The sequence below is a fragment of the Aquila chrysaetos genome, chromosome 6, assembly GCF_900496995.4.
Source record: "Aquila chrysaetos chrysaetos chromosome 6, bAquChr1.4, whole genome shotgun sequence".
Taxonomy (NCBI): domain Eukaryota; kingdom Metazoa; phylum Chordata; class Aves; order Accipitriformes; family Accipitridae; genus Aquila; species Aquila chrysaetos.
In genome coordinates this window covers 28,730,056-28,743,197 of record NC_044009.1, presented here as the reverse complement: position 1 = coordinate 28,743,197, position 13,142 = coordinate 28,730,056, and the positions used below count along the sequence as shown (strand labels likewise).

At 40.4% G+C, this 13,142-nt stretch overlaps 1 protein-coding gene across 1 annotated transcript in view; it reads left to right on the top strand.

The window, feature by feature from the left end:
* Positions 1-12,495, top strand: part of MTX2 (metaxin 2) — a 35,048-nt gene extending 22,553 nt beyond the window's left edge. The window contains exons 4-10 of the mRNA XM_030017517.2: positions 3,877-3,949; positions 7,034-7,110; positions 7,869-7,961; positions 8,691-8,729; positions 9,140-9,265; positions 9,898-9,974; positions 12,000-12,495. Of these exons, the coding sequence (XP_029873377.1) occupies positions 3,877-3,949; positions 7,034-7,110; positions 7,869-7,961; positions 8,691-8,729; positions 9,140-9,265; positions 9,898-9,974; positions 12,000-12,210 (696 nt within the window). The 3' untranslated portion in view covers positions 12,211-12,495. The remainder of the gene's footprint in view (positions 1-3,876; positions 3,950-7,033; positions 7,111-7,868; positions 7,962-8,690; positions 8,730-9,139; positions 9,266-9,897; positions 9,975-11,999) is intronic.
* The last annotated feature ends 647 nt before the right edge of the window (positions 12,496-13,142 follow it).

Sequence of the window (13,142 nt, the reverse complement as noted above, 5' to 3'; positions counted from 1 at the left end):
CACTGTCTCCTTTTATCAGCTGACATGTATTTTTTAGTCAGCTTGAAGGCTATCCAGTGGACCATTAGTTTAAGCTGAACCAAGAAGTGGGTACTGGTCTACTAAGGTAATGATTAGTTCAGCAGTATAGATCCAATAAGGATTAAACTGCTCTCATATTGTGGAGCTTTCCTTCATTTTCCTGCAGGACAATATTTAAGGAGCACTTAAAATTGAACAGGTCATGCTTTGGATACAAATTACAGCTCAACATATTGGTCTTTTAATTCCCTGGGCTTCTATCTTTAAAAGGTGTAGTAGCAGTTTTTAATTTTTTAAAATATTTTTTTATTTTTAGGTTTATTGTATGGCATTAAATGATTTTGTCTTCAACTCTCCCTGTTCTGTTTTCTCTTGTTTTTGTGTTTCATTACTATTTCACTACTCATCTTAAAGCCGATCCTAAATATAGACAAAGACTGAAGTGGAATAGGTGTTGGCATGTGGATGCTGAAGGGGGTTGCTGGAGCAGGCCTTGTAAGGCTGCTGGCAAGGCAGCTCCAGTGGTCAGTGTTTCTGAACCTCGCAGGAGAACTGCTGGGGTGAACGCAGAACTGGATGGATTTGCCCAATTTTAATCTTGAATCATTCTTCAGTTTCTCGAGCTCAGTCCTGGTCTCCCATCTACGAAGTGTTCATCAGAACTGAAGATGACAATCCCAAGGAAGTTTTCTCAGGTTTTTGGTTTGGTGCGTACTTTAGGGTCTTTTTAAAAAATTGTTTTAAAAAATCTTTTTAACCTCCCTGAGGGTAGACTGACTTATATCTAAGCTTACTAGAATCTGCACTTTATTATGCAGAGTAGCAAACATTTTTATTTACTTAATATTTGTTCCCACGTTAGAGCTCAATTCTAGTTCAACCTCCTTTCTTCCCTTTTCTTTACGAAGTGCAAAAAAGGCACATGGACCCAGGATGTTTGCATTTCCGAGATGCCAAAATGGCAACGTATTCTAAATCCCCTTTGCACTAGGCCAGAGACTGAGGTAGAATTTCCCTGCCAAATGTAATAAAGGTCAATATTTCTTGGTCTGTGGATGTTTATTGAGGACAAGGAGAGAGAGTAAGGGCAGATTCAGATCTTTGATGGAAACTTGGTTGAACCCTTTACACTGAAAAGATTTTATTTATAGTTCAGCCTCTATGCTGAGGACTGTTTTTCAGTCACAAACTGTGTTTTTGGTAGAAACCTTGTACAATATAGGAGCCAATGTATGATACGATGTACAGTAGGCAAGAATTTGCTGAAGCAAGTCATGTAACCCAAGTGTTCTGTGCCAGTGTGTCTCATTTTTGACACACTGATATGAAAAAGTAAAAACAGTTCTCTGATTCACCTCCTTTTGCTTAAACGTGTCTCTGCACTTGCAAGCTTTTCAGTTATTCATGTGTTGCCCTAACTCCAGTGCGGTTCAGACTTTTTTTCTTCTGAACTTGCAGTGAGAATAGTACATGGCAGTTACAAAATTCATCTCTAGCTTAATGCAGAATTGCAGAGTTAATTTAGTGCCTTACTGCGAAAGAAGATCATTTGGTAAGCCTAGGCCAAATGAAACTTCACATATTTTTGGGATGAAATTCAACAGCTAAGGATTAAGTAGTATGGTAGAAGTTCACTCCACTCCTTCCACTCAAAGATGAAATTCTTTGGAGCTGTTGCTTGATGCCATCAGCTTCACTGCAGCACAGTGCTGTTGAGATGATGTTAGCTACTGGTAGAGCTTTCAGAAGAACAAAGTCTGTGTACCAGTTGAGTTTGAGGGTATGTTTTTGGTGGGTTAGATAGTGTCCAGCAATGGCATAGGAACGTGTATTTAATCTAAATGAAAATCTCTGCATTCTTGTCTTTTAACTATTTCCAAAGAAGTTGCATATGAAGCCTCAGTTTGGGCAGAAGACATGGTGCATGTGACGGTAGCTGGAACACCATGGATATTGCTAGGTCCTGCAGAGCCAGCAGGCAAAGGAAGAGGTCCAGGGCCAAGACAGACCAATGCCTTAAATTCCTGTTTAAAAATTAGTCTTTTGGGTATTCTTACTGTTTGCATGGAGTTTGGGATGCTAAGACAGCAAGAGCCTCAATTTTTGGTGGACTCTGATGGGTACACAGGCTTACAAAGTGGGGTGGTGTCAAATGTGGCCAATGCCTTGTATTTTCTTTGGGTGACAGTTGTACCCTTAAGCAGTAATAGAGGTTCTAGTTGGGATGAAGCACTCTAGAGACCAGTTTATTGCTAAATAGTGCAGGACCTGTAGTATTTGGCTTATGTTGACCGTGACTAGTACCCTCACTTTATCTCCCTCCCTCTCTCTCTCTCTCCCTGCCCCCCCCCCCCCCCCCCCCCCCCCCAATAATTGGCTGCCAAGCAGGGCTTTAAGTTAAAGTTAGGCTGAGGAATCAAAAGATGTAGAAATCCAGGTTTCTGGTGGATTTTGCAGAGCCTCCACAGTTCTGAGGCAGGCTCTTCTCAGCTGTAATCAACGTCTTGTGTAACAGCTTGTGACCATAGTTCCTTGCTTTAAATTGGGATTTGAATTTGAGTTAGGTCATCTAAACCTGCAAGAGCCAAATGTTGTAATAGACTGTGCAGTTCTTGCATTTGGTTGGAAAAGGACCAAAGCTTTTTTTCCCTGGATTGGGTTAGGGTTTGGGAATAGAGGACTTGGAAGAGCACAGGAGAGAGGAGACGGGCTGTTTGGGTTATTTTTGTTTGCCTGACAGATACTACAGAAGCCACAAAGCTAGGAACAGGGCTGATGCCAGTGTTAGTTCATGCCTTACAGTCTCATTTAGTGCAGAGGTGAGCAATCTCAAGGTTAAGGTTTAGGTTACCTTGATGTCTATGATGAGGGTCTGAGCGTCTGAAGCTGTGAGAGTGCAGTTTACTGCCAGATCCTGTGATCCGAAGAGCTTGGAGGAGGCTTATGTAGAAAGTGCCGTGTTACAGCAGCATTTTTCTTCATGGTGGTAGCCTGCTTGGTGTAGGCTTTTTTCACCTCAAGTCACTGTGGATAAATAGGTATGATTTTGGAATCTGGAATTGTGACCTGTCTAATTGCAAAGACAAAGTGAGTGATAGGACTTAGCTGAGTTGTGAGACACTCTAGAGAGTAAGAGGTTCCTTATTTGCCACGTTCTGTTCAAATTGCTAGTATTTTTCTTTATATTTTGGTATGTCAACAGAAGCGTACTAAGGATTTTGTGGTGATGGCAGGTGCTGACAAAAATTGGTATCCTACTGAGAATGCTTTGAATCTAAGGTTACAGATAGAAAGAAACAGTAAATGGATCACTTAGGGTCTCCATGATTCACATAAATTAAAGATAATAAATACTTCCTACCAAAGCAGGCTTGTGCTCTGATAGTCTCATAGAGCAAAACTTCTGGCAGCTATTGTAAATATAATGTGGGAAGGTGCTATATGTGTTTGCCATGTTAAACAACGTGACCTTGGTTAGCCAGCTTTAGCCAGAAAAAGTAAGTACTATGACTTTCAGGAGGGGCAAAATGTCACTTGATTTTGTACAGCCACAGCACTAATTACATCTGTCAGGTACTGCTTCTTTGCTTGTCTTGAAAAAACAGTAAAAATAGGTGACACTTTATTAGAAGAATTCTCGTCAATGACTGGATGATAAACAGTTGTCTAAGGAAGTTAAATCCCCTTGTTTTTCTTTTACCTACCCTTCTTTCTTCCTAAAAGCAGTATGCAAGGAGCTATACTTCATAAGCATGTGCTAGTAACTAGCAAAAACATAGTCAAATGTATTGAGAAGAATGCATTTGTTTGTCACTGGTGTATTAATGCTTTTAAAATGCGACTCTTTGTTTCCAGGCCTTTTTGCAAATGTGCAATCTGCCAATCCGGGTGGTTTGCAGGGCAAATGCCGAGTACATGTCCCCATCTGGTAAGTGTGGCCTTCATTTAAATTACTATGTTATACCTCCATTTTGATACCATGGCAACTATGCCTTGTCTTGCTGATAACAGTCAGTCAGTGCTACTGTGTGTGGGTTGCCTTCCCCCCTCCTCTTCAGTGCAGTTTCTCCTCTGCAAACAATTAAAAGAGTCAAATGCAAAGTAATGTTCGCACAATGTGTAACCGTGCCTGTGAATGCAGTACCTATATAAAGTGTTCAGACAGTTCAGCTGCCTGGTGGAAACCTTCTCTCAAATGTCTGAGAGTGGTTGTGTCCTGAAGCAGAAAGACATATGTTTCCAAAAGTGGCTTTATTCTGCATCCAGGGAATATTCCAGTGAATGCTGTTATATCTTCCCATTGCTGGGGTGAGACAGCACCGGGGAAAGATTATCTTTTGTTACCCAGTCTGGAAGATGGTTGCCAGGATGTTGTTACAGGAGAAGACCGAAGGGTGCATTGTCACTGTTAAGGGTGACAGGTGATTTTACGTCTTCCTCTGATCCATGAGACTGTCTGGAAAAAAATCCAAACCCACCAACAATAAATGAAGTGTTAGAAGGGTACAGACCCTGCCTTTTGCTGGAGATGACTGGTTACCTAAAAACATCCAGAGGCTGGCTTCAGAAGGTTGCCTAAAAATTAGAATTGCTGAATGCAGGGCGCAAAAGTCTGGCAATCCTTGCACTCTGTCCCAGATTTTTGTTGTATGAGGAGGTACTTATTTACCGATTACCTGGCTCTGGCTGATGACTGCCGCATGGAAGAGCCTGTCAGTATATGTCTGCCAGCTGTATGGGTGCTGTTGCTGCTACTGATATTTTGGTCAAAGCAGTGGAATTATGCTATTTTTAAAAAAAAACAACAGTTGCTTGGCAGCAGTGAAAAAACCAGCAAAATATGGAGGTATATAAATTGTTTGTTAGTAAATAAAGGTAGCTTTGAAATGCTGAATCCAAGCACAGAGGAGCATCTTGCATGTGCAGGTGTAGGACTGGTGGTAGTTGCATGCTCTCACTTCTCTGTCACTCGCACCCCATGTCTGCACTTGCTGGCATCTGATATTGTAATTTGGGTCTGAACACTTCCTCCTTCTGCTGAAAACAAGGAGCACAAGAGGGAAAATTATACTGCTTCAATTTTAAATGTAAGTAGAAATACATGTATTCTTTTTGCCCTTACTCCTGGAGTCCTTATTACTTTTATTCACTTGCCCCATTTTCTTTCTTTTTATTGGTTCTTTAATGACAATTCAGACAAGGTTTTCATTTGTTCCCTTCTCTCCCTCCCCACCACCCTCTGTCTCACAGCAGCAGCAGACAAAGATCTGCATCTCATCATTTTGGGGAGAAGGTTATTTATCTCACAGTCGTAATGACAAAACCCATTTTGAGGGAGTCAAAAGTATGATATCAAAGGATTGTCTTGGTGTGTGAAGTACAGTCTGACTGAAACCACTGAAATTGCAGCACAGAGAGGTCTGCATTTCCTTCCACAACATGCAGCGTGTGGATGCAGATGAAGCCTTTGTTGGTGTGATGCACTTCATTTATTACCCTTAGGCTAATCGAGCCAGTGAGAAGTGAATCTCATGATAAAAACCATGACTGAATCTGCTGTTAGCATGAACACTGTTTGAGCTAGGCCAAGCAGTAGGGTTTTTGTGTTTCAGTGAAAAGAGTGAATGTATTGCTAATAACATATTTGGAGTGAGGCAGGTACTGATCTTGCTCTTTGGGCTGTCTATCGAGAGCAGAGTTTGCCCACAGCAAGAGGCGGGAAGGTAAAAGGGTGCCGTGCCCCACTGCACTGGGCAGGCTCATTTACAGCCTTTGGGCTTGAGGACGTTTTCAGTAATACAAAGCATCCAGCATTTATCTCCATTTTATGCGTTGTTTCAATCATGTAAATAATCCTAAAAGTTTTAGTCTTAAATATAAGGTTGATGTTTGTCAGTTGCACTTGGATGAAGATTTGTAGGACAAGCAACCCGGTTAGGGTGGTTTGGAGCAGGAGCCCTCAGCTTCACATGTTGACAGCTGGGAAAAGGGGCTACAGCAACTTCTGTCATGCATCACGGCTTGCCGTGTGTACCAGTGCTTCCTCTTGTGTCTCTGCCCGCCTTGAAGCTTTGGCTCAGTTCTGCATGTAAGAAAAGTTACCAAGCAGAGCAGGTGGTGTGTACAGACTCGGGAGCCCTTCGCACCCCCACAAATTACACCAGTGACACAGCCATTTCCCAGTTTTTTGAGGACTGGCTGTTTTTAGCCCTGCCCCATGCTGGACCCTCAGGGCTCAGCTTCATAGACTGAATGTTGAGCCTTACTAGTATTAACTTTAACCCCACCTTGCTTCCGTGATGATGAAGAAGCCCCTTCCCCCTCCCAGCCCCCCAGATCGTGAAGCTGTGGGTCTCATACCGAGAACCTCTTCCTGGCCCTGGGACCATGGGGGCTCAAAAATGCCAGCTCACAACTAGAGAGTGAAGACTGGGGCAGCCAACAGGAGCTGGGTGGCCCAGTCGTTGGAAATCTGAAGGACTGGAGGAGGGAGAGTCAAGACCCTGCCTTGCTGAGTGTGCGTTTGCACTTCCCCTGCTTGCTTTCCTGGGCACAGTGCCACATCTCCCATCATCCTTTCAGCAGCCCTTTCCCCACCAGTGGGTTAGAAAGGAGGGTGGGAATGCGTTGTGTCGTAAAACTTGCCAAGGGCTCTGTCTGCTTTCCTGGGATTTCCCAGCTGTACTTCAGAGAAACATTGAATTAAGTCTTCCCAGCAAAGCAAAATCCATTATTAAAATACAAGTTGATAGATCTCACTCTGTAACTTTGAAATACACAATTGCAAGTATTGCATGTAGAAGAGGTTCAAGAGGAGGAAGATCAGGAGGAAGATGTCTGTTACTACAGACCTTCACTGGGTGAGCTATGTATGTTAGAGCTTTACCTGTGCTCATTTGAAAAAAAACACTGATGTTCAGGTGTACCTGCAATATTTAATTGCTTTGAAAATTGTAGATGATGTTTTACAGGTATAAAAAGCTCTTACTAAAATACATTTCTCATTTTACAGGCAAAGTACCCTTTATTCACGTGGGAAATCAAGTAGTATCCGAACTTGGGCCCATAGTCCAGTTTGTAAAAGCCAAGGTAATAGTACATTGTTTTCATCAATTAGTGAATAGCATGTTAATCCTGCATAGCATTGTGCTGATTTGGTGTACTCTTCTGGAATGTTACTAAATGTTACTAAAACAGTGTAGGAAGCTAGTGCCATTTTAAAAGAAAGATATCCTAGAATAGGAGTTTGCCGAGATGGAAATGTTTTTCTTTGTCATTTACTCAAATTCTGGAAGTAAATTCTATGCAGGATAGCTGCATACCAGTGCCAATGTCTGAGACTGTTTTTCTACGTGCGCTGTCTCTGGGTCTCAGAACTCTTAAACCTGGAACTGACTGGTTTAAATCCTGAAGTGTCAGATACTGTTCAAATTTGCCTTTGCTTCTCCGTGCCCCCAACCCTCCTCTATATTTAAAAAAAATACTGTCTTCTCACTGAGCAGTTGATAAAGCTGTATCACAGATGTAAATTTGTGTTTATTTCTTGCCACAGAGATACACTAACCAGGAGGCTGTGTGCTCAAACTGTGTTCATCTATAACTGATAATAGTCTACATTTGTTGTGGATTAGCTATGTTATGTTATGATGATTTCTTTTTAATTCTAAAGGACACTTTATGTAGAAATTGCATATATAATTTGTTACTGAACTATGTAAGAGATCAGCATCTGAGCCAAAGCTCATTGACTTCAGAGGTCCTTGGGTCAGGCATCGCTGAATATTCCAATATCCTTTCTTACATGTGTGTCTTTTTTTTTTTTTTTTTTTTTTCTTTTCCCCCATTAGGGCCATTCTCTCAGTGATGGGTTGGATGAAGTCCAAAAAGCCGAGATGAAAGCTTATATGGAATTAGTCAATAATATGCTCTTGACAGCAGAGGTACAGCAAACCATAGTAACTCCACACACTTACATAAGTGACTATAGGCAAGAAACCTTTAGGATTTTTCCCCATATTGGAAATGCCGCTTGTTCTTAGATTAGGTCATCAACTTTTGAGGTGAAAGGAGGCAGGAGTAAATTCTTTGTATGCTATGGATTGCTTGCTGAAATGTTCCTGTAGATGCGAGCCACGCGTATGATTCCCCTCACCTAACTGAAGTATGTCACGTAGCTGTAGAAGTAACCGACTGGAAAATGCCAGTGGTTCCGGGGATCCTACCCTAGCCCACAGCTGGCCAGGCACCCTGCTATCGCCTTCTACAGTGTGCGTGCTCATGTGCCTAGTGGGAGGCTGGGATCCCCTGCAGTTCGCGTCCGTGGCCAGTTAACGTGACGCAATCCCGGTGTGGGAGCAGTGCTGGAAATGCTGGTGAGCTGCAGGTGGCTGAGGAGCCGAGGGCTGGTAACCTGTGTGCTGAGTTGCGTGCAGCGTGGGCAACGGGAGTGGGCCTTTGGTCTCAGCTTGGTCCTGGTGCTGGCGAAGTAAGGACTAGCAACTGGGCTTTGCCTTCCAGTTTTAATTTCTTTTCTACATTCAGAGGTCTAACAGGAGGAATGAAATGGAAACTTAATCTAATATAGAAAAGAAAATTCTACTAGTGAGAAATGATTGTCTCTGTATTCTCCTTTATTAGGAAGTTTTAGTAAGTGTTCTTTCTGTTCCTAGCTCTATCTCCAGTGGTGTGATGATGTTACAGTAGAGGAGGTGAGTGGTTCTGCAGCATTTATCTTAATTAAAATTTAATGAGAAAACACTTTTGCTCACAGTTGCAAGTCCCTACTCATAAATGAAACATTGAGGTTTATACCATTAATGATACAGTCTTTTCACTTTAATTTTGCTTGCATATACATTTTAGGGAAGTTGTGTCATTACTGGAGGTAGCTGACTGCAGGATAGATATGGGTTTTGTGTATGTTTCTGAAGTAATAGTTTTAAATGGTTATGCTGCAAACTATAAATTCTGCACAAATAATTACAGCATATCACACAACTCCCTTTCTCTTTTACAGCTCCCTTTCTGATAGAAATATTTGAATATTAGCTATTTTGTGCATAGAGATACCTGTATTTTCTTATATAATAACACAGTACCTTTCTGTTTCTAAACAAAGATTACTCACCCGAGGTATGGCTCCCCTTACCCATGGCCTCTTAACCGCATTTTGTCCTATCAGAAGCAATGGGAGGTAAGGCGAAAGATGAAAGCCATTGGATGGGCTGGAAAGACGCTTGAACAGGTCAGTATGAAAAGTGAAGCTTATTTCTTTACCCTGTTTTATTTTTTCTTTCTTTTTTTTTTTTTTAAAAGGCCTTGGAGAGTAACACTTTTTTGAAACAGCTGTAGTGAAAAATATATTCTGTACTTAAAACATTATCTGGAGTCTGGTATTTGCCTTCAGCAGCAATAAATCTTAAATTATGTGCAACCTGATGGGGTGGGAGGAAGGATGTTTTACCATGAGTGTACATCTCTGGTGATGTTAGTTTAGGCCATAGTCCTGAAGTTAGGTTGTAAGTTATGGCCCCCACTTCCTGTATGGTGTTAATAGGCAAGCTTTGCAAGGCTTCTCTTGTCAGAGGTCTAAAAAAAAAAAAAAAAAAAAAAAAAAAGGCAGTTTTGAGGTACAAGTTAGTACCTTTCATTAAGCTAAGTTATAAACGTTATGGGAAGCACTTAATCGGAATTGCCTTACATCAAATGTTAGATTAAGTAACACTTAGCTACCTGCCTACTGTGTAGGTTTGACTGACTTTAACAGCTTTTCATGTTCCAACATTGTATGTTCCTTGTTCCCACTGTCCGTGCAAATAGAGCAATGTTGGTATTTCCTGACAATATGAATCTTTTATCTCTTGTGTGCTTTGATAGGTGCTTGAAGATGTAGATCAGTGTTGTCAGGCTCTCTCCCAGAGATTAGGAACACAACCATATTTCTTCAATAAGCAGTAAGTTACTCTTTACTGAAATATTACGTCCAGGAATGTGAGATATAGATATGTATCCACATATATTTATATATGGAAGACTCCTGTTTTATTTTAATGCTACATGATTAGTTGTAGAAATACAAATGTGTGACTGGAATATAAACATAAAATTTCAGAAATAAGTAATTAAAGGGTTTAAAAGGAAAGTTTCTGTAAATTTCTGTTGGTTGTTTTTTCTATTTGTGATTTAGTTTTACTCCTGCTTGTCTTCTCTACAGAATCTACCACAACTTGCATAGGCACCTTACATGTACACCTTTATACAGTTAGTTTCTTATTAAAAATGATACATTTAAAGCTTTACTTGTATTTCTTGGGTAACATTCTCTACTAGGTAGAGGGGAGTGAATGTATGTTTTGCTGTCCTGACCAGGACAGCTTGTCTTGCCCTTAACACCAGGGGCAGTTCTGAATGAACAGAATTAGCAGGAGGGTGCCTGTGACTTGTAAGAACTGGGGGAGAAGCTAGCCTTGTATCAACAAAGGATCAGTTGCAAAGTGAAAACTAAGATTCACGTTCCTAGGGGAGAAAAAAGGAACAATCTGGCCTTCATGGGGTGTCCTCTGCTTTCACCAGTTTCTTCCAATTGCAAAATGCTTTTCTTCTTTTTTTTTTTTTTTTTTCTCTACAGTAATTCAATATTTTTGAAATGTTATGGATTTAAATAACATCACATTAGCTCCCTCATGTCTCCTGTGCATAGATCAGACTAGAAATGCTCAGGTCTGGACTTCAGTTAGCTACATTTGGACAGGGAGACATCTTCAAAAGGCAGCATGTGGTCTTGGTTACTTTTCTGTGTGTGTCTTTGCCAAGTTGAGACTAGGCAGGTAGTGTAAATTGAGTGGATACAGAAATATGCTTTATAGAAGACAAGTTTGAATTGCATCTTCTCAAATCGTTCTTAAACGTAGTAGTATCTCCTAAATTTTCTTTCTATATTTGTAAAGAATTGTAGCTTGGGGATTTTGTTTTTGTTGTTTGTTAACCAGGCTTTCTTGGTACAGTTTCAACCTTTAAAGTTTTTAGCTCTGAAATATTACTGTGAAAGTATGTGTTCTTAGTCCAGTATTTTTCAGTCTGTGACTTCTGGGAGCCTGTAGGAGGTAAATAAGAAAAGCAGCCTGTTGCTGACAGATTTAAGTTTGTTATACAAGGGTCCACATCTCCACTGGAGAGTTCTCAGTGATCCACAAATAAAGGCAAAAAAAAAATCTGTTAGAAAACCCTCATGCTTGAACATGAGTAAAGAAGGACTCAAGTTATTAATGTATTTGAAAAAAAAAAAATTATTTGCACATGGGCTACTTACATACAAAGGTCCAAGATGACAATTCAGAAGGCTTGTACCTAAAATAAGGTAGGACTGAAAACATTCAATAGACCACTGTTTCCCAAAATACCCATTTTCTTCTGTGTAGTCCCCTTTAGTCCCCTTTCAAAAAAGAGATGTTTCCAGCTGCTGTCATCCTGGAGCTCCTTTTCTTATTGGTTGAATAGTTTCTGACTATTGAAAAGCACAAAAAAGGGAATAGGGGTTTTATGCTTTTTTTTCCTCCCCCTCCTCTCATTTTTTTTTTTTTCTTTGTGAGATAATAGCTGGGTTTTTTTTTGTATACATCTGTAGAGGAAAAAGAAAACCCCCTGCAAAAATATGCAAAATGATAAGCATTTGCCCTTGTTACAGAACTAAAAGGTGGAGCACGGTTTGATATTGGATCAGTAACTCCACCTGATCTAAGAAGTGTTATTTCCACATTTCCAAGCTACCAAAGGCAAAGAAAGATGCCGTACTGAGAACTAGCAGTATGCTTATATACTCTTTAAACAGTTCTCATGCATTTGTTAAGTTCAGTGTCGCCTGATGTCTTCCCAATTCTTAGACTGCATGGCTATCTAGAAGTTATTCACAACAGCAGGGTTTTTCTTGATCAGGATTTGCCTTCCAAAATACCTGTTCTTTTTTCTGTTTGTTTTTACAGACCAACTGAATTAGATGCTCTGGTATTTGGACATCTGTTCACAATCCTTACTACTCAACTAACCACTGATGAACTCTCTGAAAAAGTGAAAAACTACAGTAATCTCACAGCCTTTTGTCGGCGAATAGAGCAGCAGTACTTTGAAGGTCATGATAAAGACAGCTCTACAACTGTTGCAGCCCGATCTGCTAAGAGGTCCTTACTGAGATAAGCGTGTTGTTTGGTGGTTGGGGTGGATTGCGTTTCAGTTTTGGGTTTTGTTGTTCAATGAATTGATTTTGAGGATGGAGACGTGTGTTAGCTTTTTGAAGCTGCCAAATCATTCTAGAAAAAACTCTAAATGCGGTTTCTGTGTTGTAGAATATACTGTGCACATTTAACCTGAAATGACTGTATGGGCACTTCCATTTTAATAACCCGTATACCACTCACTCTAAAGTGACCTTGGAAAAATATTGTATCTGTATTAAAAAAAAATAAAATACTTTAAAAAGTTTCTCTCTGATCTTTTAAAATGCCTTTCTTACTAAGTTTTATGTCTATGTAATTAATGTGTACATAGTTAACAAGTGGGATCCTGTTGGCAGGATACCTGGATGACAGTTGTATGGTAAACTAGTTAGAATTATTAAGCTGAGAATGAAAAGATTCATTAGAGTTCTTAGGTTTGCCTGCCCCAACCAAAATTCATTCAGAAATTGGGTGACAAAAATGTCTTGGAGCTCTGCAGCACACAAATGATGTGATTTTATTCAGTCAGTTCTTACCTTGTGTCAAAGTAGCTCCTGGCTGTCATACTACTTGTGTGTGTCCTGCCTTTGCTTTTATTTCTTGTTCACCTTTGGTTTTTGGATTTACATTTTTTTTTTTCTTCCTATGATTTCCCAGTTTTAATACTCATTCCTACTGCAGGCGACCACTGTTGTCAGCTTGACTGGAAAATGGAACTGAATTCTTACTGCCTGCTTTTTGATACAGGAGTCTACTGTAGTCAAATCCACATAAGTATCAAAGTGTAAGGGGGTCTTGGCCTTTTACCAGATCAGTCTTGCCAGGAAAGGAAAATTGCTCTTGTCCTGCATTTCAGTCTTAAAATTTCACACATGTATGTTGGATACCTTTTCAAACTAAATCACATCAATT